Raw genomic sequence first — 23,148 nt, 5'->3', positions numbered from 1 at the left:
ATTCTTATACATCGCACCTTTCTTTTAAAGAAAAAATCATAAGAAAATACGAGCCCAGTGTGCCAAGTTATCAGGTATTTACATACATTTGGTTTATTTTGGTAGTGTGGTTAAGGCATTTCTCTAGTTTGCTACTATTCTGCTCCTCCATATATGTCATAATAGATAAATAAAATAATGGAAATGCATTTTAATACTGTCCAATACAACAGCAACATAAACTACAGCCTCAAAAAAGGCTATTTTCTATCAGCACCAAGAGGAACTGAACATGATCACGCTCATAAAAGAGCCATTCAATGCAAAGTTATTATTTTGTGATGGCTTTGATTTACACGACTGGTACCTGAGTATTATTAAAATACCTATATTATAAAATCCATCTAATACTGTGCAAACATAGTGTGAACAGTGAAATTGCAGTCATTGGCTTAAATAAAGCTAAAGTGATTTCTATACAGACGCACATGTGGTCCAGAGTGATACCTCTTGTATCAGGTGCGCACCAGTGAGGCCAGGTACACCCACACAGACAGGACGTGATTAGGGTAGGGGTGCACATACACAGCCAGGGCAAACTCCACATTTGATCCCTGAATGTTGTGAACTCCAGTGCTGTGCACCGCCTCGATGATGGGCCCGATCTCAGAGAAAGGCAGATGCAGGGGGAATCCTGAAATCTAAAAAATTCAAAAAGGCCTGTTAGTTGTAATTTACAGTGCTTTCTTCTCACTGACATTGTCAAAATATTAGATTGACGACATCACTTAGTGGCTCACTCCAGGGACTATATTTACAGGCACTCCCACTTCAAGTCTCACCCTGTGGTCTCCCAGCAGGCTTTGCAGCTCGTGGCGATGCCCCTCAGCCATGTCCTGCCCGCCGCTCAGCTCCAGTTTGGGCAGGAACTGTTTCAGGGTGCTGGTGCAGTAGCGGTTCCAGCGGGTTGGGTGACGAGGCCGCCACTCCATGATCTTCTCCTTCAGGATCTTCTCAATGCTGTGGAGGGCGAGATGGGACAGTAAATGGGTTTTGTCTAGCGTGGAGCTACTGCCCAACAAAACAACATGACTCAGTGCTAACTTGCCTGTCCTGAAGGTCTGCTGCGGCTGCTTTGTCTGCGCGCTTGTATGAAAGCTGCTCCGGCTGAAGAAAAGAACATTTAGAATGAAATCGTAAAAAAAAATTACAACTGAGCATTCAACAAGATTAAACAGAACCTTTGAACACTCACTTGCACACTTGACAGCCCGGGGTGAGTGAATGATCGGGAGAAAAACGGCTTCCACAGGTTGGCTTTTGAGACATCAAAATTTATCGTCATTGGTGACGTATATTCTTGAATGTTGAGCCACACCTGGGTAAAAAGAAAAAAAAAAAAAATCTGAATATTCAATAATCTGCTGCAACATTAGAAATGAAAGATGAAATGCCACATCATGGACTGGTGAACTAATGTCATATAAGCTGCTATTATTATCCATCCTGAGTGGTGTACAGGTGTGACTGCCTCCAAAACACAATGACAACTCATTTGAGATCTAATCGATAACATGTTTAGGCTCTCTTAACCTGCCAGTGTTAGCAGCAGAGTCTGTTTCAACCAATCCGACAACTGAAAAAAGTAACCAGAATATCACCAGACTCCATTAACAAATCACACAATTTACAGAACTGTTGAGTGAGGAGAAATTTTAAAAATCGGCTATGGCAAATTCTAAATAATTCGAGCCTTCTTGTAAATTTGGCGTTGAATACAACACATTAAAATGTCAGATCACAGGTGGTCACTTGAAGCGGCTCTCAATGCCAGCTGTGATTTGACAGAATTACAGCTGTCCACCTGTGGCTGGATCACTCAGGATGGATGGCGTTACCAGGTCAGATGCTATATTTTCACTCACATTGTCAGCGTTGACCAGGGAACCAACTGTCTGCAGGGGACAGAAGGTGTCATACTGTCCGTAGTACTGACCACTGCTGGGATTCCAGATCAGGTAGCGGCTCTGCTCATAAGTCAACACGTACGCTGTGGGTCCCTGTGGAAGAAGTCAAAAATCTTAGTGCTGCTGCAGAGACAAATCAGATTTTATTTATTTTTTAAACTTTTTTTTATTTTTTTTTAAACACACCTCTGGTATAGCAGTGCCAATTATAAGCCAAGCTTTCTTGCCCATAGACAGGAAGTAGTTGCACAAAAGAACAGCGTGCTCTTCCTCATCTCCCGCTAGGAGGGTGAGGAATTCCTAAAAACAAGAAGAGGGAAACACAATGTACAGTAAAGTGGTCATTCTGGCTGCTCTCACAATCAAGGCACAGAGGATCCACTCACTCCACAGGTGCTCCACAGGTCACAGGTGCCAGAAAACGAAACCCTGTCTGGCAGAGATGGGATGAGCGAGACGAACCGGGCGACCAGAGCCTGCGTAAAGATGGAGTCAGTCTGTTAAACCGTTACTGCTGAAGAAGATAGTGGTGATCGAGCAGCCTCTGAATGCATTCACTTCAATCAAGTGACTGACCGTGGCCTCCTGGGAGTTTTCGGGGAATGCGTCCAGTAACTCCTGAGGTGGATTGAGAGGTTTAATGTAACGTGTGATGAACACCGTCTTCCCGTTGAGGTCTATGACTGTGGTGATGCAGGGTCGGTCCAGGTAAACCCGAGCTGCGTCCCTCTCGAATCTCTCTGCAGCCTGCAGCAGGTGTTCGTCCTCTTGGCTATCGAACTGTATGAAAAGGTCAAAGGTTACAGCAGAGGAATACAGGCCAGCAGCACTGTGTGAATGAATTCATATGCTTCAACAGTGATGTGGTGAACTAGGTAAATAAAAAAGGACGAGTGTTACCTTCACTTCCTTTATCTAGCACATGCAGCAGACGTATAAGCATACAAGTGACACAAAAGGACGAGAAATAAAGGAACAAGTTACCACAATGGTGCACGACCCCCGAGCACAAACAACTAACAGACTTCCTTTTGTGCAAATGATTGAAAGTGAACACATCTGGTAGAATATTAACATTAATTTTAAATCAAGTGGATGCAAACACACACAGACACACACACACTAAGACAAACTGGCACACAGTGATGCAGGCTGGGCACTAAAAAGCAGACGGGATCCATCCTCGAGTTAGTCGCTTGAATACGGCTTACCTTCTCCCTGATCGTCTCTCCAGGCACCAGCTGAGGTTCAATGGTGATGAAGAGTGTGATGAATGCTCCCTCGCTCAGGCTCCGCAATGCATCATAACCACCATTAGTGCCGTGGCTGCGCTCCTTGCTGTACCCCAGCAACACTGCCGGTGTGTTCACCTTGAACGTTCCATCAATCTATCCAATGGTGTCAAAGTTAGAAGATCAAGAAGTCAGCATGCTAATAAGAGTGTCTGGTAAAAAATAAAATAAAACACACAACAACAACAAAGAGTCTCACCCTGGACTGAGAGTAAATGGTGCTGAAAGGAATCTTGACAGAGCCCAACCAGTGCTTCTCCACCCGAGTGTGTATCGACTTCCCTTTGTCTTTGTCAGTCTGAGGAGCAAAAGGTTCAACTGTGAAGCAAAGAACAACTCGAGGAACAGAATCTGGTTCAATCACGGTTTTACTCACCACTCCAGTTTCATAAACCACCTCATCAAATATGTTGATGAAGACTTCATCTTTGACCGACTGCAAGCTCGCAGTGCTGTAGTCGCCATTTGGTGCACTGCAGAGAGATTTCAGCTAATTTGTTAGTGATATCTGACTTGTAAAATGCACCAGAAAGGAGCAATACAACAGTGTAGACATACTCCGTTACAAGTAAAAGTAATTAATTGAAATAAAAAAAATAAAATATTGAAAATAAAAACACATTTTTCACCTAAATGGCAGCTGTAGCTCCTCGTTCCAGCAGGGGTTCGGTCCTTCGGCTGTGGTAGTTTGAAGCACTGTGCGCTGGAAGGAAACCTCCACAAAGGGCCGAACTTGTACCTACATTGCACAAGTAACAAACACACACATATGGGATATGAAAAAACTAAATGCAAAAAGAGATCTTGCTGACAATCCGCTGTATGGAACAGTTTTATTGAGGTGTATTTTACCTGGCTGATGAGCCAATCGCTGCCCTGGATGGCCGTCTGAGACGACTGTCCTGGTCTACTGAAATTAAAACCCATCGACACATTGTCTAAGAGCATTCATCATTCTTACTTCTGACGTCAAAAGAGGATTTTTATTCTCTTCTAAAAACTATATGACACTCACCCGCTCTGGGGCCTGCGAACAGGGACATCGTACGCGCGGATGATGTTGACGAGCAGCTTGATGTCTCCGTTGGACAGATTCTGAGCCGTCACCTTCTTCCTTTCTTTCCTCTGAGGTTTCAGCGGTCGTTTTGGTTCAGCCAGCTTGAAAAGGTTTAGTCCCAGAATCCTGAGTGTCACAACAAACAGCTGTTATCATCCACTCAACAACCTCCAGGAAAGTGCAACTTAATTTACTGAGAGATCAAAAATGTTCTTTGTTCAAACGGTGGGACAGGATTTTTACCACCAATAGTACTCAGTCCCTCCAGGTGTTTGCTACTCATGATCATAATAATAATTTGGGGCTGATTTGACCTCAATGTGTTCCTTTTCCACGTTCTTTTATGGCAACAGTGAGAAAGTAAGCAACTAAGAAGTGTTGAAAAATGAGACAACTAAGGGTAAAGATGTTCGTATTGAGTTGCTTATAATGTATTTACTGTGCACTACCACAAATATGCAGGATTCCATTGTGGCCCAGAGTGCAGCCAAGAAGAGGATTGTTTCACTTGTTTGAACAAAGGAAACATACCAGCCTATTACAGGCAAAACTGCACAAGCCCAATGGTGCCTTGCCAAGCGTTAAGGCATGTGTTGCCATAGCTGAAGTTAGTGAAATCATGATAAACACATACTGTTTATGTTTGTTACACTTTGCCTGTCAGCTGCTTTTCATTATTATAGCAAGCAAACCTAGATAAATAACTCCCATTAGTTCTGAGTTCATTATAAATGACTACCTAATACAAATACACCCCAAAAAAATCTCTGCAAAATCCTAAAAGGACTGAATACGACACGATGATGGTCACAACTACTGCGCTGGTACTCGGGGTTCAAACAATATGGGGGAACATGGACACAGAGGGTGGGAGAAAAATAAAAGAAACTCTAAGCACATACCCCGGACCTGCACCACTGTTAAAAATGCAAAGCAGAAGAATAACAGAAAAATGGAACAGAAAAGATTATAACACGCACTTTCAATAACGAAATAAATTTGCAAAGTAACACCTGGCAGCGTGATTGGCGTTGAGGTACATCATTGTGTATAAATCAGCGCCCAGGCCATCACACACAATTTTCTGTTATTGTGTCCACATGTTGTGAAACCTGCTCCGAGACAGTTCCAGAGGAGAGTATTACTCAGCCAGGGGAATGTAATGTTGAGCTTGAGATCAAACAGGCCGAAGCCACACCGGTCCAGCAAACGTCCTGACATCAGCCTGTGATTTATATCGGCCCTGTCACTCTCTCTGATTGGCTGATTTGGCTGATCGTCCCACAGCGCAAAGTAATCCAAGTTATCTAACCATTCCTTTACAACTTGTGCAGGGGGCTCAGGCTCTCTTTGCAATACTTCAGTTTGTTTTGACAAGAGGAACAGGCTTACGAGATGATCAATTATGATAAGGGACGGAGAACTTTGTTTACATGCTTGAATTACTATTTTTTAAAAGGCAGGAAAAAGAAGTATTCCGTTAACATGCAGAACACAAACATGAAAGAATGTCAGTTGTGAAAGACGGGAGTTAAAAGTTTGACGGAATATTTAGTCGGTTGACAAATCTGAGTAGTGTTTACCCGATGCTTGGTATCTCCTCTTCTATCACCAAGTCAGACAGAAGGAAGTGATGCTTGGCAAGAATAAACCTGTTGATGACTGCTTCTCGGATCTGTGGGAAAACAACATTGTTCACGCTTGGCGCCATTCACCTTAAAAACTGGTGCAACACAAACATGTTTACATCACATTGGTTACTCACCTTCTGGTGTTGTTTGGCTTTGCGGGCTCGCTGTGGATCCAGGTGGTCTCGAGTGTCGATTTCCTCTCCTTCTTTCAGTCTCCTCTCATATTCCTGAAAACATTTTCAACCAAAAGAGAAGAAAAAAAAAAAGAGCTTCATACGTCTTCGTTCCGCCTTATCCAGGATATTCTGGGATGTAGTAAATATTTGGAAGACTGACCTGGAACACCTTATCAGTGACCTCCCTCTCCAGAGCGGGAACACACTTGTAATTCCGAAACTCAGCCACTTCCTGGCTCCTGAGCCTGAGCAGGCGGAATCTTTTGGACCTCTCCAGCTCTTCATCGGTCACAAAGTTGAACTCCTCCTGCAGCTGCTCTAGACGGAAGTACTCGGGGGCCGTTACCTCTCCGCTACTGGCCAGCTGAGGGACCACAGGTACAAAAGACAGATGCCATGTTTTCATTCCCAGATTGTTGACATCTCTTGCTCATGCACAGTGCTGTATTCTGATACCCACTTTCAGCAGCTGCATGATGGAGCCATTTTTGGGGTCGTTGGGGTCCAGCCGTGACTGTGTGGCCCACTCTCCAATTTTTTTCATGTCATATAGTCCAGATGCCCCAATATATGTGACGGCATCAAGACGGCCCAAGCCACTAAAAACAAAGAGACGGTAAGTAGAACTTTGAACTACAAACATATAAAATACACATTTGCAGCCCATAAAAAGATTAAATAAAAGATTTGTTTTGGTTGTATTTGAAAATATCAGTCTTTTGTTGCTCCTCATTTTCTCTGTCAACATCAATACAGCTGATCTCACGGCACAGCTGACGACTGCTGTTCAACATATTATACTAATTAGATGAATTTTTCAGTGATGACAGAAAACAGCAGTTTAGAAAAAAATACAGCCCCAAATCACTAACAGTAGTGTTTGGTATTATGCGGTAGAATATTTACTTCTTTTTTCTTTTTTACAGACATGATGGATTTGCACAGGATTAGGATCACAGATGTGAGACCTTCTCTGTCTCTTTCAGTTGGTTTTTACAAGTCTGTGGATGATTTGTTTAGTTGTTTAATGCTGCTGGACTGTGGATTTCTTTCTTTCAACAACTCGAGTTGGATTTTCTGCGACAGTCCAAAGGGTGTGACTTAATGCACGTTCCTGAGCGCCTCGTCTGTGTGCCTCTCTCTGCTCCGCTAACAGAGAGCGTAGGAGCTTGTAAGAAGAAGAAAAAGGAAGATACTTTATGTTGGTCACAAATCACACAATGTCTAACATCGTGAAACTGGTACTCTGCATTTAACCCATCACAAGGCTGCAGTGGGTGCCGTGGTACTGGGGAATGTTAAGCATATACCCAGTGAACACTTTTTAAAGCTCCCCCTGCTGCAAAGCCTTTAAAGCAAAAATAAAGCTAAAAGCTTAACATGATTGACTACCTATATTACACAGCCTAAAAATCTGAGCAACTTGCCCAATTTATACTATCATATCATTTATATTATCATATCATGCTGATATAAACTGAAACCACACGCTGCCTGATCGTCCAAAATGTGTGGTATTCTTTAGAAAATGATCAGCAGTGATGTACATCATAGAGAACATGTCGTTTATGGGATAAGTAAATACGCGAAACCACCAGTACATACCCTTTTTAGCAATTTTACCTGTGTAAGCCGCCTGGTTGTTGAGACACAGGAGGGGCGAGTGGTACGTCATCCTCCCCGATCCCCCAAGAAACACAGCAAGACAGCTTCCCAGAGGTCAACAGGGTCTGTTTGTTACTGCCGTCAGCCTCAAATGAGAGAGGCACATCTGATGAGTCACACAAAGAGGAAGACAGAGACTGAAATGACAGGTGCCTGTCCAACAAATGTGAGGACTTTGAATCACATTCAAATATAAATGTCATCCCTGGGAGTTGGAGAATATTTGTAGCTGACAGCGTTTCAGATCAAATGAAGGTGTTTACCACTTCCTACACCATCGTGGTCGAACATCACTCTCTGGTTGCTGCTGAACTCAAATTCCTCCAGAGTGCCGTTACCCGTCAAAACTGACGGCTCTGGCACCGGAATATACACTTGAGCCAGGAGGGAGCACGATGAGCCTATCTCCTCAAACACCTGCCCGTACACACACACACACACACAAAAACACACAATGTTTTTGTCTGTCAATCTATCTGTCAAACTGTGGGTTAGTAACAGCACGATTAACGTCTCTGTACTGTACCTGCAGACTGATGCTCTGCGGACAGTTAACTATCTTGAGATTGAATATCTGACCAAAGTGAACTTTGAAATCAGAGTTCAAGGAGCGGCTGTCCGTTCTCGAAACTTCTTTGTCGTTGTATAGGATCTTGATGAAAAGAGAGCGCCTTGTGACATCCTCTCTTCGAGCTGTTTCAGGCCTGAAAACAAGGAGCAAACATACGTGACGAAAAAGTGCCAAAGCAAACGTGCAGTCCATCTTCACAAGTCGTTTCATTTCGGACTCAGTGTGAAACAAGTAAACAACCTGCCAGAGCGCGAGATAAGTAGATTTATTTTCTATATTCAGCCTCATTACTAAAGTCTGTGATTCGATGTAAAATCTCAAATTTTCATACTCTCTTACCTGGGGCAGAGTTCACTGGCGGTGATGTTTCCAGATGCAGACAGCTCAGGGATCAAGATGGCCTCTCCAGGTTTCCTGCGTATCCTGGAGGCTTTCTCTCTGACCTGCTGCTCTATAGAGTCAAAATCTGGCTTCTCCGGAGGCTCCGGCTTTGGGTGACCTTCTTCAACAGGACCTTCTGATTCGCTCGCCTCCTGGTCTTCGTCTTCCTCTTCTGTCTCGTCCTGTGCCTGGCCTTTCTTCTTCTTTTTTTTCTTCTTCTTCTTGGATTTCTGTATACAGTAAATACAAGATATAAGGGGCAAGGCTGTTCTTAATTCAAGCCAGAATTTGAATTTAATTTATCTACTATTCTTCATGAGATGAAGATGAGATGATTCTATTTAACAGATCTTATTGCAGCTTATTGTCACTCATCAGACGACACAGTACCAACATATTTGCAGTTGGCTAACATCTGCTGATTTATCAGTGTAGCTCTGGCAGGTACCTGTTTCCTTCTCCAGAGTTTCCACTCCTCCAGCTGTGTCTTGTACTCTGCCAGCTTTCTCTGGTAGTCCTCCTCGCTCTCTGCCTCCAATTCCACAACCTCTGCCAAGATCTCGTCTTCGTACTCTCGCTCATCCGAGGCGCGGTCCACGTTCTCTCTGGAGTAAGATTGTAAAAAAAGCATTGCACATTAATGACAAAGGGAAAAAAATATGTTGGACAAGATACCAACACTAACTAGCAGGCATTTGTGGGAGTCATGTGGGAACTCTTGTTTAGTGTGTTTTGTAAGGTGATCTTTGTGTTTGTTGTTGTTAAAACTAAAAACAATACAGATATAACATGCAGGCTGGGTAGAGTTACACCTGTAAATGTGTTCCTTCTGGAAGCACATCTCTGCACCACCAGCAAATGCGTTATTAAACAGATGGGCCGATTACCTCCTGAGGTAGAGCTTAAAGGGCGTGTTGGTGTACTTCTGAAGGTCTCTCTGGGCCTTGAGCTCCTTCCACACTTTAACTATGTTCTTCAGCAGGGTCCTGTCTTTCTCCTGCTCGCTGTCTCGCAGTTGCCGAGTGTTCCTGTGATATTCAGGGGAAAAACACAGCGGGAAAAGTTATGGTGCTAAAGGGTCCCTGTTAGTAGACTGAGCAGGACTTGGATGGAACACGATCTTGGGTACTCACCGAACCTCCAGACTGTACTCAGATATCCTCTGCTGCATGACTGGAGTGAGGCTCTGGCTGCCATGGACGTTGAGCATATTCCGCAGTGCGATCCGGGATCCATTTAACTAGTGCACACACAGGAAACACATAACACACCAGATATTAAGTTTTACTTATACTTCATTTTGTTATGTATTCAGGAATGTTTCACAATACGATGCAGAGACAGTCATCTGCTGTAGCTTACCTTGTCCGTGAGGTGTCCGGTCAGATTATTGTGCTGCCGGGTGAGGTACTGATCATACAACTGGGCTAAACGAGCCCCCAGGACGTGTTCGCGACTGAAGAGCGGATGATGGGAGAAGATCAGCCCAGAGACGTCAACATCGAGCTGGTAGTCTCCCTCAGGGTCAGCTGAACCAGCGATATACAGATAAGCATACTTGGATTTGACCGCCTGGGGGTTAGAACAACATCATCCATCATGCAACGCTCGGAAAAAATAATAATCAAACAACTGTGTCACACAAGTATGTGTGCGAGTATGAAATAGTTTGCAAGACAGACAGCAGCACGAGGGAGTGTTGTTAATAGAAGTTATGCGTGACAACAATGAATCATGAACACCCACTGAAACTACAATGGGCGCTCTGTTTTCTACATGATCACTTACGGCAGCTGTGTCTCCAGAATAAAAAAAAAAAAAAGACGTGTGAACAGAAAACCTTCTTTGATGACACTAGTTGAATACACACTTGCTGCACATTCAGGCACTCCCAACCAGTGAACCATTTCTGAACACTGTTTTGGATCTGTGTAACGAGCATTGTCAGTTTTTATCTTCATAACATATTCATTTCATTTTGCCTCAACGGTCAGATGAGTACATTTAGAAGAGTGAATAAAGTCTAGAATGAGCTGCTTCTGCTGAGGATGCAGATGGACGATGCAATCCAACTGTTCATGTTTCAATTTGTCACTGAGCTATACACACTTGACGATCCTTTACGAATCAGTAAGGCAAGTCCTTTTCCACACTATACAGGTAAAACATTTTACATGCAGTATCACACATTTGCCTAAAACAGATAATTCAAAGACTCAGTTAAACTTCTTATCATTTTATGTGGAGCTGGAGCGCTACTGGATGGAAATGTGTATCCCACAAAGTGAAGATCCACTTGTGTGATGTTATGGGAAGTCAAAACACTTTCCAAAACCATGCCATCTTACAAATCCGTATTTCTGTCTGCCTGCAACATCTGTGGCAATTGACTTTTTTTCAGCTGCTGGAATTATTGTTAACCGACTGAGATCTTGCCTTTCGTCTGCCACATGATTGCATTCACCCGGTGAAAATGCCATTGTCAAAGTGCCACACATTGCAGCAGCATTTGAAACACAATTTGGTTCTTATTAAACAGTTAATAAACAGTTCCAAATGGCCTTTGTAATATATGCAACATTGCTATAATCAATGTTTAACCTTATGATTTAATTGTGCTAATTTCTGACATTTTGTAGTGTTTTCTTAATTTCAGACTGGTCAACTTGTCCAAGTTTAAATTTATGCTGAAACATATTCAGCGAATTAGTTGTAGGGTAAATCCCTACTGTGGCCATGAAAAACAACATTCAAGCAGAATCCAATATGTCAAAAGAATTTTCCTCATGTCTGCTGAGTATTTTCAGCCTTTGGGTGCATTACCACATTACCACTGCACTGCAACAACTGCACTACAAAACTGGTGCGGCGCAGTAGACTTTGGTGAATCGTGGCATTCAATTAGCTCTGACCACTGTTCCGAAGTAGTGTGCAAATGTGCATTATATGTGTATTGACACTTCCGGCTGGCCTACTATCTGCCATTGTATTGTCACTACTATGGGTATTGCGACAGACCAAAGATTTTAAACACAACTTTCTTGTTTGTAGCTAAAAATAGACATTTAGAAAAAAAATCAATTAAAAGCTCCAATTCAATCTCAAAAGGTGAATTCACACTGCCCACAATCACTAGCTGGAGTTTTGATGTAGCTGTACTGTACACTGATGTGTCAGCCTCTACCTGTTTTCTATTTCCTGATAACAAACGCCTCCTCCCTTTCTGTTCCTTTGTACCAAATGCCAAACTGCCCTTTTGCTTTTTTTTCAAAATGGCAGAGTGGTGAGAGAACACTCAAGTCTGACGGAGCCATAACACTTTGAGTGTACGAACGTGCACGCTGCTTCAGATGTGGCAAATGAATGGAGTGATCGAAGTGAGAGTCAAAGCAGGTGTGTGTCTGACCTTCCTGTACACAGTGTGCAGTGCAGGGTCCACGTCCTCCTCCATCTGGAACAGAGGGGGTCTTGTGGATGATTCCTTTATTGGGTCAGGCAGAGCCATGATCCTGCCGTCATCTCCAAACCACTTCTTTCCCTGAAAAAAACAATTTTTAAAAGGATACATTTTAAACAATTCCAGAATTAAGTCAGTGCAGGTGACACTTCTGAATAATCTGGCATGTTGTCTGACATTACCTCCTCTGTTTTCAGGATGCGGTTCTCCAGAATGTTCTCATTGGTCAGGGATACAGGAGGCCTCTCCCCTGCATAAAGACCCTCGTCCTCCAGAAAACGAGGCTTCATGTTTTCGGGCAGTTTAATGGAGGTTGGGACTGTTACGATGAATTAAAGACAGTTGATATTCTGGACAAATTATTAAAGATGACATCACAGTAGTTGAAGGTGTGTATGTGAATCAAGTGCTTTTGAAAATGACAGAATACCTGTTCGAAAACTTGGTCTGAATAGAAGCTCACTTTCCTGCTGAATACATTTTCTGTACCCAATGTACTCCGCCTTCTTCACTTCCAGAAAGTCCTGGGATGATTGTTCAATGACGAACAAATCCCCCTCCTCATCTCGAACTAGAGGAGCTTCTTCACTCTACAGTGACAGTAAAGACTGTTTAATGCCACTGCAGTCAGTCAGTCAGTCAGTCATAATATGCACATATCATTTCTTATGACTTTACCTGGTCTTCATGTTCATCCTGATTACCTTCATCCACTTCAGCATCTTCCTGCTCGTCATCGTCTTCTCCTCCTTCTTCATCTCCGCCCTCAGATGCTTTTTTCTGTTTTTTTCTTTTCCTGCTAATCTTCTCTGTCTCCTCTTGTGGATCAGGCTCAAAGTTGAATGTAAAGAAATTGTACGCCTCCTCCGCAGTGGGTACACCTTTTGATGCCTAAATAAGCAAAGAACACATGAATAAACAACAAACACGAAGCATCTGTTCTTAAAATTATTGCAATTCTGTCATACTCGTCTTGCTACTTCTCGGAACTTGACCCTGGTGCTGAGGGTTGGAGGAACATCCTGTCTTCCAGCTCTTTCTGGATCAACCTGTAAAACACTGGGAGTTAAAACCTCTACTACTTACAATATGGGTACAATCATGGCTGACAACTGAGGAAGAATGCTCACCGCTCGGTCAAACCTCGTCACAGTGTCTCTGTCTCTGAGACTCTGGAGGCGACTGGCTGGCTCGGGAGAGACCTCCTGCGGCTGAGCATTCTCAACTTTAGCCTGGAACACAGGAGGCCACATTTTAATACTAATTTGCAAAAACAAATGTTTGCAAAAGAGGTGGTTTTGGAATCAGATATCTTTCCAAATCTCAATCAAACACAGGCTAGTTTGTTTAAAAGGGAAAAAGAGTTATGATTACTCTGGCTGCTCTCCGTTTCTCTTCCAGGCGGCGGGTCACAAAGTCATCTAAATGCTGAGAGTCAGCGGTATGCTGAATTCTGGAGGAGAGGCCTACAAGACAAAGCATATAATGGAACAATAATTATATGTTTTACTCAGCCTTTCATTTTCCGTTATATAATATTTCCTGATTTACAAAATTCTAAGTCTTCATTTTTATAGTTATTGTAGGGTGAAGGTGTTGTATGGTTTTATTCTAAAATGTTTTGGTCACTGCAAAGTAATAAAAACATTTCTGTGCCAAAACATTCTTATACTGCAAAGTAAAGGATCATACACAACTGTATTTGTACTTGTACAGAGCAAACGCATATCTAAAAGTTGTCCACCCAACATCTTTGATGATGTAAAAAGATGTCATATAGAGAGCGACAATTAATGTTTTTGTCATGTCTTTTGAGTTGTCTTTTCAATGTTCACTACTGATGTCCAAGTGACACCCTTGGACAACCAAAACGTAGTTTTTAAATAAACCTGATGAACAGATCACCAGGTTAAGAGCATCCCTCATGCAGACTACTGAGGTCAGAGATCAAATCCACCCTGTAGCTTTTGCTGGATGGAGTAAAATGTGGCCGGCACATAAACTGTCATTTTGAACCACAAGACGTTCTGTAGATGTCTGTGGCTAAAGTTGAAATTGTGTAAGAAATGACATTGTAAAAACAAAAATGTTCATTCTGTCCCTCCTGGACATCTTTTCTACAAAGACGTTGAATTGAAGTCTATTGGATATATTTCTGTTCAGCGGGGAACAGCAAAAAAGCATCAACAGAGAGGAGGAAGATTTAAAGAAAACATGGACAGTAACCTCTCAGCGAACCAGTGGGAGGTCTTGACAAACCATCAGGGTCGGCTGCCTTTTCAGATGGACCTTCATCTTCACTGCGCTGCTGAACGGTGGATATCTCCTCCACATCATCATCATCGTAATCATCAACATGGGTCCCCTGGGCTGATGACCGTTCAAGCACCTGATGTATGCCAAGAGATGAAAGAATTATGTATACTATACTTCTAAGTGGGTCCTATGAAAGCTATTCACTGGATTAAAGGTACAGTATGTAAACAATGGGCACTTCAAATTCATACTACAAACAAACAGGGAGCAGCATTATGGCCAGAGTAACTAGTTAGCTAAATTAGCCATGAAGCTAGTGCTCCCATTAGCTGGATCTGTCCAGACGAGGAGACGAAGCATCAGGGGAGTGTTGGATTCTTGCTTTTTGTAATGGTCCGATCACCACTTGTGGTAAAATGTTGCTAAGGGGTTGCTGGTTAGCATGCTAACCTCAGAAGACATCTCTGTACCACAATGTATAGATGTCTCTGACCCAACATCAAACCTGTTGTTTCCTACAGTTGGTTGTCATTTAATGGTTTAAACTTCGATTCGTATTGCCCCTTTAAAGAATGAGAGCTGAGGGAGTGAGAGGGAGATGTACCCGTTTCTTCCGCCTTTGCAGCTGAGCCTTTAAGGTGCGTTTAAGTGTCTCTCCCGGGTCTTCATCGCTGCTTTGTTGGTCCTGGCGTGACACAAGCATCAAGTTAAGACAAGCAGCAACAGCAAACATGCACATGAGAACTGTACTTCTGTCCACACGGCTATTTAGCTCAGCTGGAAAAGGTGGTTCACTTGCAGAGGAGAGAGAGAAGGAGCATTGTTGTTGAGCAGCCAGCAGCAGCAGCACACACAGGTGGGCAACTACAGCCTACAGGCTAAGCTACAGAACACACACACCAACCTTCATTGACGTTTGTAGTTTCCCCTTACTCAGTTTGGTAGAAGGAACCAGAGCCTGTCGAGTATAGTTAGATTTACTAAAGCGTTAGCAGCTCTTGCATCCGTCCCCATGTCTCTCACTTTGAGAGCCGCCAACAAAGTCATGTCGAGTCTTGTTAAAGTCGAGCAGGGCTCTTGTACAGGGCTATTGTCAGTCCACAGAAACAACGGAAGATATAATGTTTATCCTCAAATAGAAGTAATTTAGGATACAAGTTGTACAGCTTTTACCTGAACATCGTCCTCATCTTTGTTTTTTGTCAGAGTGTCCCGCAGAGCTCGGTGTTTCGTTCGCAGCTTTTCTCGAATGTCACTAAGACGGGAACAGAGGCAGATAATGAGCTAAAGTTAGCTTAGATAGCTAAAAAAAAAAAGTATATAACTAGTAATGACAGAACCCAAGAAAGAGAGCAGCTAACGTTACCTTGGGGAAGCCAGGGTGGCGGTGATAGTTTTCCCTTCAGTGCGTTAACTTAGCAAACTAATGAAGAAAGAGACCTGACTATGCCCACTGTTGTTGTGGCATAGTCTTTATTAAAACCAGTGAATTTGCTAAATAAATAAAAATAACTGTTATTTTCCGCACAGGATATTTCCCATCAGCACTGAGTAAACCAGCACCGTTATCGCTGCCTAGTAACGAGATAAACTACTTCTCAACCTACCTTGATAGTTAGCGCCGATGCACTCTAACACGCTTCCGTCAATCTCAGGATTCTATGCGCCCAACGGACTGTCAATCAAACAACTTACCGACGAACGACCCGCCTTCTACGGAGTCCGAGAAGCCTCTAAAGCGCAAGAGCAAAACGGCGTTGTTCCCTCCAGCTGTTGTTTTTGTCTCTCTTGCCAGTGAAAACATACGGTTGACCGGTTCTGACTCTTAACATCATATTTTGCAACATCTTTGTCCCACACATGCTTCAGTTTTATAAATCGGAACCCTCAGACCAAACTCTAAGTGTCACAATGTTTATTTTAAGTTATCTGATCTAACTTCCAACCAAAACAAAAAACATCTGAAACTAGTTCAAGCTTTATTAAATAACATAATTTCAAATCAGTAGATACGTCTCTATAGTAACAATAACACCAGTACAAACATTTGTATAAAAAAATACATAAAATGTGTAATAAAAAACAGTGACTAGCAGTCCCTCTTTTATATTTCCCAAGTGTTATGCATAGTCCTCTGCCAGTATGTCAAAATAGTTTGTGTCTGCGTAGAGAAGGAAGCCAGAGAACAAGCTGTCGGCCCAGCCTGGGTCTGCAAATAATCCATTCTGGTCATCGAAGAAGATCTCCAGCCACACCTCGTCTTCCGGGTTCAGGTACATCACAGTGGACCCAGATGCCACGTCATGGTTCCCCGTGTTGGCATCGAATGTTTTGATGCGATACTGACCATTCTGCACCAGACCAATGGCCAGGTGTTTGTTGGCCAGCGTAATGTCATAGGAGAAATAATAAACGCCTGGGTATGCACAGATGTACTTGCCCGTCTGTGTGTTGTAGTGTCCGCCCTCGTTATATAGCACCTTGTTGAACTTGATGGGGGTTTTCTCTGTGGGGTAGCTGCTGGTGATTCCCACAGAGAAGGCAGATTTAGGCTGCAGGCTGCCACACTTGCAGATCCCTGCTGTTCCGCCTGGCCCCCTTTGCCCTTTATCGCCTTTCTGCCCGTCACGGCCTGCAGGGCCAGGAAAGCCCAGATCTCCGTTCTCTCCCGTAGGGCCTCGTTTCCCTGCAGGGCCACGATCACCTCTGGTTCCAATCTTACCTGTCGGGCCAACTCTGCCCTTTAACCCTGAAACAGCAGAAAAACATGCTGAGATCATTATTTCTGCACAGTTACTGATTTTATTTTTCAATTTCCTGCCGTATGAATCAGTTTTTACTGCTCTCGTTGAACCTGAATTTTAAAGGACAAGTCAATGAAAACACCAAACCCCACCCAATGTCATGTATTAAGTCACCCCTGGAGCACAGCCACAGTTCTGGCTGGATTCATCCTTATATCCAGTTGACTACATCCGCACAGCAAATGCCCTGCAGCAATGGAAAGACTGTGAAATGCCTGTGCAGGAGCAGTGAAGGTGTGTAGCCGAATTCCTGTGTCCACACATAATGGAAAACACAGGTGCATGACGTTTATTTCTCACTGACAGATTTATTCAGGCTGTGAAGATGAAATCAGTACAGTGAATCTGGGTGAAGCCGGGCGAGACGCAATCATTTCAAATATTTTTGCAATTTTGAGGTAGCTTTATCTACATTACATAAAAAAATACGATTGGCACACCGCAGGGCTCCAATATCCAAAGTATTCAATGCACCGAAGTAGTGACGTTTCAAGCAGCACTGCTCAGCCTGATGAAGAGCAGCGCGCCTCTCTGTGTCTCTCTGTTTTATGTTTTGTTCATTTTCGACTAAGCATCTGCCCTTTTTTGGCTTCGATGTGTGTACGCTCCTATTTTTACTGGCCTTACTCAGGCTTACATGACCTGTTTTTCACCATCTGAATACTAAAGGAACATTTTTACCAAGCTGTGAACATCAGTGATAAGTTGTTTGTGTCGTATAAACTGTATAAATCTACTCAGTGCTGAACTTAAAGTCAAACTCCTGTAAGCTTGTGGTTTTTAGTTATATATGCACTGAGATTCAAGAATCTCAGACCTTTATCAGAGCATGGAGATTATTTCTTTGCTTGGGAACACATATTTGAGAAAAGAATTTCCTAAGAAGGATAGTTTATAGTTGAGTCTCATCCATAGATCGTCAAGTGTTGACACTTTGGGTTGGCGTCTGACCTGAGTTGCTAACTCTTAAAGGGATATAAATAAAACCACTCTCCTGCAGCAGCTTGCTCGTTGTGGGGAAGCCCTGACAAGTCGATTACCGAGTGCAGTTAGAAATAATCAATTCCGTTCTTTTCCCTGTCTGCTCTTGATAATAACTGTTATAAACTGGTAGGCAAGACACATTGGCGTGCGCAGACTTTTTGAAGGGCAGGGGCGAAAAGTAGGGCACTTTAGCACGTGTTTTGGCTCCCAAGAAGGCACTTTAGTGCATGTTTTGGCTCCCAAGAGGGCACTTTAGCACGTGTTTTGGCTCCCAAGAAGGCACTTTAGTGCATGTTTTGGCTCCCAAGAGGGCACTTTAGTGCACGTTTTGGCTCTCAAGAGGGCACTTTAGCACCTGTTTTGGCTCCAAAGAGGGCAGTTTATCATATTTTAACCAGCCAAGGGGGCAGTTTAGTGTGTTTTGCCAACCAAGAGGGCACTTTGGCACGCTTTTTTGGCTCCCAAGAAGGCACTTTAGCGCCCCCTGCCCCCCCATTGTGCACATAACTGGCAGGACACATATGAACTTTGATTGCATTTCCATGGAGTAATAATCATACATTTTCATCCTTGAGCTGCGGAGCTCTGCTGCACTCAGTAATCAACTTCGGCTTCCCCACAACGAGCACGCTGCTGCAGGAGAGTGGTGAGTTGTGTTGTCTTTTCAATAGAAATCCGGCAAAGCTAGCAGATGTTTGTTGCCTCGAACTATGTGTTGGGACCCTATTTGTACTGTTGCTTAAGTTTGGGGCTGTTCTGAGCATCATTTGTGGCTATGAGCGGCTTTTTGATGGCGGTTTCTTGGTTGGAGGAATAGACTGCAGTGTGTTGTTATCATGCGGTCTTTTCTGAGGTTGCTAAAACTACATAAGCTAGCGGTCTGTTAACTTGATCTCTCGAGGGGGGGGTTTTACTCGGTGTCATGGTGTGTTAGACCATGGATTAAATTTACACCGGCATATCCCTGTGTCAGTATTTGACAATTTTTCTACAGGAAGTTATATTTGGTTGCGTTCACCCCACATATGGTTGAAAGCTCTAGAAAAAGAGCAAGTAAGGGGACCTTGAGTTGAGAATGGTTTCTTAAAGGAGACATATTAGGCTTTTTTATTTTTTCAGTGTTTTATAAAGGTTATTGTGCATGTTAAAGGTCTTGAAAGTTAAAAAGGTCAGAGGCTCCTCTCTCGCACAGAAAACACGGCTCTTGAAACTCCTCGTCAGTAGTCCCACCTCTATTTCTGTGACTTTGTGACATCACACTATGTCACCATGTCACACATTTGCATAATTAATGCATAGTGGCCAGTTTGGCACCTGATAATTTGAGCACAGCTGCTCTTATATTGTTAGCAGTGCTTGCTCAGGTTTGTGTGAGCTGACCAATCAGAGCAGACGTGGTAGTCTGGAGGGGGGACCTTAAAGAGACAGGAGCTAAAACAGAGCGTCTCAGACAGAAGGGGAATACAGTGCTGCAGCACTGGACAGTATGAGAAAACTGATGTGTTTTTATCAACATTAAAGTATGTAAATGTATTCTAGCAGTAACAAAAAAATTATAATTTTGAATCTGAAAATGAGGATAATATGTCTTCTTTAAAGAAGATGTTTGTACTGAAGGTGTAGTTCACATGTAAAACACCTTCTGTTCTGTCCGTGATGATCATGTTCCATGTCATGTTGTTCATGTTTGGAGGAGTCAGAGGCCCGAGGCATGATTACACATGTCGTCTTTAAGCCTGCAGAATGCAGTGGGAGCGCTACTAAACAACTCTGGCATAGTTTGTCTGACACTTTTATAACCAGTGTGAATGAGTTTTTCCTCATCAGCTCATCTTCTCCACAGCAGCTGTCAGCTCAGGAAACTTTCCTGTGCCAGCTTTCCTCCTGCACGCAGCGTTAGACACATAAACTACTGCTGTATCTGTTATGTTTCAATATATACCTGCGTCTCCCTTCTCTCCCTTTTCACCCTTCCTGCCATCTCTGCCATCTCTTCCCGGGATACCCACATTCCCATCAGCTCCCTGGGGCCCACTAGGACCGGGTTTTCCAGGCAGGCCCGGTGACCCTGCGACGCTGCAGATCAGACGCGGTGCTCCTTTCAGTTTGGTGTCAAAGAGCTGTCCAAAGACGCACTGGCACAGACAGACTGCTCCCATCAACGCCCACATCTTCACATCTGTAAATGCAGACAACGACTTTTAGACGACATGCTTCCACATTGATGTTAGAACTTAAGAAACACAATTAAACTGTTTATTGTTTACAGATATTGAGAGCAAAGGGGAAAAGACAAAACATGACCATAAGACAGAATGACAATGGGGAGCTGTTATCTGCTATAAAACACTCTGTTGTCATGGGCGCAGACAGAACAAAAGCGTATCAATAAATCTAATGTTTTGATCAAATACAGCATGAGGCCAGATGTGGCTCTTGTAATGAGGAGCAATTGGTGTTTGACTGCGTTTCACACACTGATGTTCTCATCTGCCAACGGAATCGCATGTGAGAAATCTAACGAAACCCTTGTCTCTGGTCCAAGTCGTCTTTGTTGCCAAAACATTCCCTAGTTATGACATAAGATCCAGCACAACTTCTGTCAGGGGAACCTAATCATGAAGCAATGGCAGAAAAGTTATACATTTAAGTTGCACGGAGAGAGAGCGCCAAGGACACAGTCCCCTCCGAGTTAAAAAATAATAACATTGATGGAAATCGTGCAGCGATGAATGAGCTGCTAAACACTTAAATCCAGTCTGGCAACCTCTCAGATGCTCAAACGTTTCACAATAAAGCCATGTGTGGAAGCGCGCCAGCAAGTTCTTCTACGAGCAAATCTGTAGGGCGTTCGGCCGAATGCACGAAAACACGTAAAGACCGGTGTATTTTATGATAACCATATGCTTGTTCTTTGCATATCTGCACATGTGGGTGTGAGAAAGGGAGTTCAGCATCTGCTCTTTGGCCCCGGCTGCTTTCTGATTGGTGGGGGCGTCAGAACATGTGTGCATCCTCTCGTCTGTCTTTAAAAATAAGAGTGTCTTTTTTTTTTTATTGCAGCGTTGGCCTCACGAGCTTTCTCTGTCCGTCAGTGACATCAGACAAATTATGTGCGCAACATGAGACAGTAAACACTGGGGAGACAAACAGGAAGTACCGCGCAGACACACCACTTAAAACAAGCGCGCAGCATCTCTGCGTCGCTAGTGTAGCATGTTTTTGATTCTGAGGGTAATGATCTGGTCACAGAGCCAGTGTGAGGTCCTGCGAGGGAGACACCCCGCCCGCCAATTCCGCTCTGCTGCGATGATGTCAGAATTAGTCAAATAGCTATTATTAAAAGAGACGGTCCTCTTTTAACACAAACACTGACACGCACACACACACACACACACACACACATGCACTTGTAAATTTGCATGAGGTCACACAATAAAAGCATGCTGAAATGAAATGCACTTGCACACACATTAATCAATAAAAAAGGGGAACATTTCAACATTAAAAGGGGACTATGCAGCTTTTTTTTAAAGTCCTGTAAACAAACAGAGCTCTTGATGCAAGAAATGACAGTTTGCAAGAGCTAGCATGAGTTTTAGATGTACTCCAAAGCCATATATTTACATTTTTGGTCCAGCAAAGCGAGCTTGTATTTTGAGTTATGATGGGGCAAATCTGATTTTAAAAAAGTTGCAATTTTTGAAACTCTGCAGTTCGTCTTTGTTATTAAATCCAATATGGAGACTTTTAGGTCCAACTAGGAACTTGTGGTTTGTCCTTGCGTTGTTCTCCCGGTGGACAGGTGGAGCTTTAAAATCAAAGACTGTGTTTGGATGTCCTTCACTAACAACGTCTGTGTCCACTTTTAGCAATGGCAGCCTGTGTGATGGCCTCTTAGTAACTGATGTGAGACACAGGTCTCCCATTAACCTCTCGGACATGTGAAAAGGTCCACGAGAAGAAGTTTAAAAAGGACGAATAAGACATCAAACTTCTCTCAGGGAGGTGATTCATCATACTGTAAATGTAAGTACACACACTCAGAGGACATGCGTGCAAACATGTGGATACCACTGCACAAAGGCTGACACACACAGACAGGTATGCAAGGTATTCACTCAGCAGGTTTGACAAACACAGTTGCGTTTTATCATATTGGAAATGGAAGACGCTCTGTGAGAGTCAGTGATCAGTGTTCTTACCCCACAGTTGGCAGCTGTTCATCTCCAAACCTGATCAATATTCTCTCTCTGTCTCTCTTTGTCTCTCTCTCGTGTCTTCGGCCTATCTGCTCAGTCTCCTCTCTTCTTGACGGCCTGATCTCTTGGTTAACATGTTAGTCGTCTGTTCTCTGCAGAGCCCTCACACATCTGCGTGCAGAGCTCAGCTGCGTCGCTGCTGACAGTGTCTTCTAGTGCAGCAGCAGCAGCAGCAGCAGCAGCCAGCAGCCAGCGGCCTGGACTCACTCCATCCTCCCCTCCCTCCTCCCTCCTCCCTCCTCCCAGCTCTTATCCACTCCCTTCTCTCTGCCTCATAAACTTCCAAAGGCAAACAAGCACAGTGTGTGCATGCGGAATCAACTCCATGATGTCATGGGCGAAGACTCCTTAAATATGCGACACCCAGTGCAGAAGTCAGCAGCTTGGATCCTGCAGAATAAAGCCGTTGTTCCAAAAGTCACATTGATAAATGGCAGAAGTCATTTGTGCCTTGTTGACCTCGGTGCTGAGCTCACTTGAATTCCTGATGTTCACCCCTAGATGGAGCCAGAACTGGTGTGTGGAGGTTGGGTATTTGCTTTAACTGTGGTGTTGTGTATTCCCTGCAACATACAATTAAGCTGAGGCCACTTTTATAGATACTATCTAAAGATAGTATTAAATTGAAATATTATCATGACCAGTTATTGTAATTAAGTTATCGTT

General features: G+C 43.4%; 2 protein-coding genes across 4 annotated transcripts; both read right to left on the bottom strand.

Moving 5' to 3' along the window:
* Positions 1–70: 70 nt before the first annotated feature.
* cc2d2a (coiled-coil and C2 domain containing 2A) lies at positions 71–16,033 on the bottom strand. Of its 3 annotated transcripts, none has more exons than XM_030433186.1 (38): positions 15,799–16,033; positions 15,606–15,687; positions 15,337–15,390; positions 15,037–15,117; positions 14,403–14,565; positions 13,551–13,642; positions 13,307–13,408; positions 13,145–13,225; positions 12,855–13,067; positions 12,607–12,766; positions 12,359–12,495; positions 12,126–12,257; positions 10,082–10,291; positions 9,853–9,959; positions 9,607–9,747; positions 9,168–9,324; positions 8,678–8,949; positions 8,294–8,471; positions 8,031–8,184; positions 7,726–7,873; positions 6,563–6,701; positions 6,263–6,466; positions 6,061–6,153; positions 5,879–5,970; positions 4,254–4,421; positions 4,091–4,148; positions 3,868–3,977; positions 3,615–3,711; positions 3,438–3,536; positions 3,158–3,334; positions 2,523–2,726; positions 2,333–2,422; positions 2,133–2,246; positions 1,905–2,039; positions 1,235–1,357; positions 1,088–1,146; positions 822–999; positions 71–680 (listed from the first exon to the last, which is right to left on the bottom strand). In XM_030433186.1, exons 3-38 carry the CDS (start codon positions 15,340–15,342, stop codon positions 495–497), a joined length of 4,860 nt encoding a protein of 1,619 aa, XP_030289046.1. In that variant the 5' UTR covers positions 15,343–15,390; positions 15,606–15,687; positions 15,799–16,033; the 3' UTR covers positions 71–494. The 3 variants fall into 3 exon arrangements, with proteins under 3 accessions (XP_030289046.1, XP_030289047.1, XP_030289048.1); XM_030433187.1 differs by having other exon boundaries at positions 4,091–4,145; XM_030433188.1 differs by having other exon boundaries at positions 14,436–14,565.
* A 365-nt stretch (positions 16,034–16,398) lies between these two features.
* Positions 16,399–22,668, bottom strand: c1qtnf7 (C1q and TNF related 7). Its single transcript, XM_030433330.1, has 3 exons — positions 22,426–22,668; positions 20,163–20,399; positions 16,399–17,181 (listed from the first exon to the last, which is right to left on the bottom strand). The coding sequence occupies exons 1-3, from the start codon at positions 22,445–22,447 to the stop codon at positions 16,553–16,555; spliced, it is 888 nt and encodes a 295-aa protein (XP_030289190.1). The 5' UTR covers positions 22,448–22,668; the 3' UTR covers positions 16,399–16,552.
* Positions 22,669–23,148: the final 480 nt, after the last annotated feature.

The sequence above is a fragment of the Sparus aurata genome, chromosome 11 (assembly GCF_900880675.1).
Source record: "Sparus aurata chromosome 11, fSpaAur1.1, whole genome shotgun sequence".
NCBI classification, from domain to species: Eukaryota; Metazoa; Chordata; class Actinopteri; order Spariformes; family Sparidae; genus Sparus; species Sparus aurata.
This window is presented reverse-complemented; position numbering and strand designations above follow the sequence as displayed.

What these genes read in the sequence shown, in the direction of transcription:
- c1qtnf7 (XM_030433330.1), bottom strand. Translation starts at nt 22,447, where the DNA reads ATGAACAGCTGCCAACTGTGGG. An exon ending in GAACAGCTGCCAACTGTGGG is followed by an intron (nt 20,400 to 22,425) that starts GTAAGAACACTG and finishes CTGCATTTACAG; the next exon opens with ATGTGAAGATGTGGGCGTTG. An exon ending in GGGAGAGAAGGGAGACGCAG is followed by an intron (nt 17,182 to 20,162) that starts GTATATATTGAA and finishes CTGCTGTTTCAG; the next exon opens with GGTTAAAGGGCAGAGTTGGC.
- cc2d2a (XM_030433186.1), bottom strand. An exon ending in CCATTTACTCTCAGTCCAGG is followed by an intron (nt 3,335 to 3,437) that starts GTGAGACTCTTT and finishes ACCATTGGATAG; the next exon opens with ATTGATGGAACGTTCAAGGT. An exon ending in TTGGCACTGCTATACCAGAG is followed by an intron (nt 2,040 to 2,132) that starts GTGTGTTTAAAA and finishes CTTCTTCCACAG; the next exon opens with GGACCCACAGCGTACGTGTT.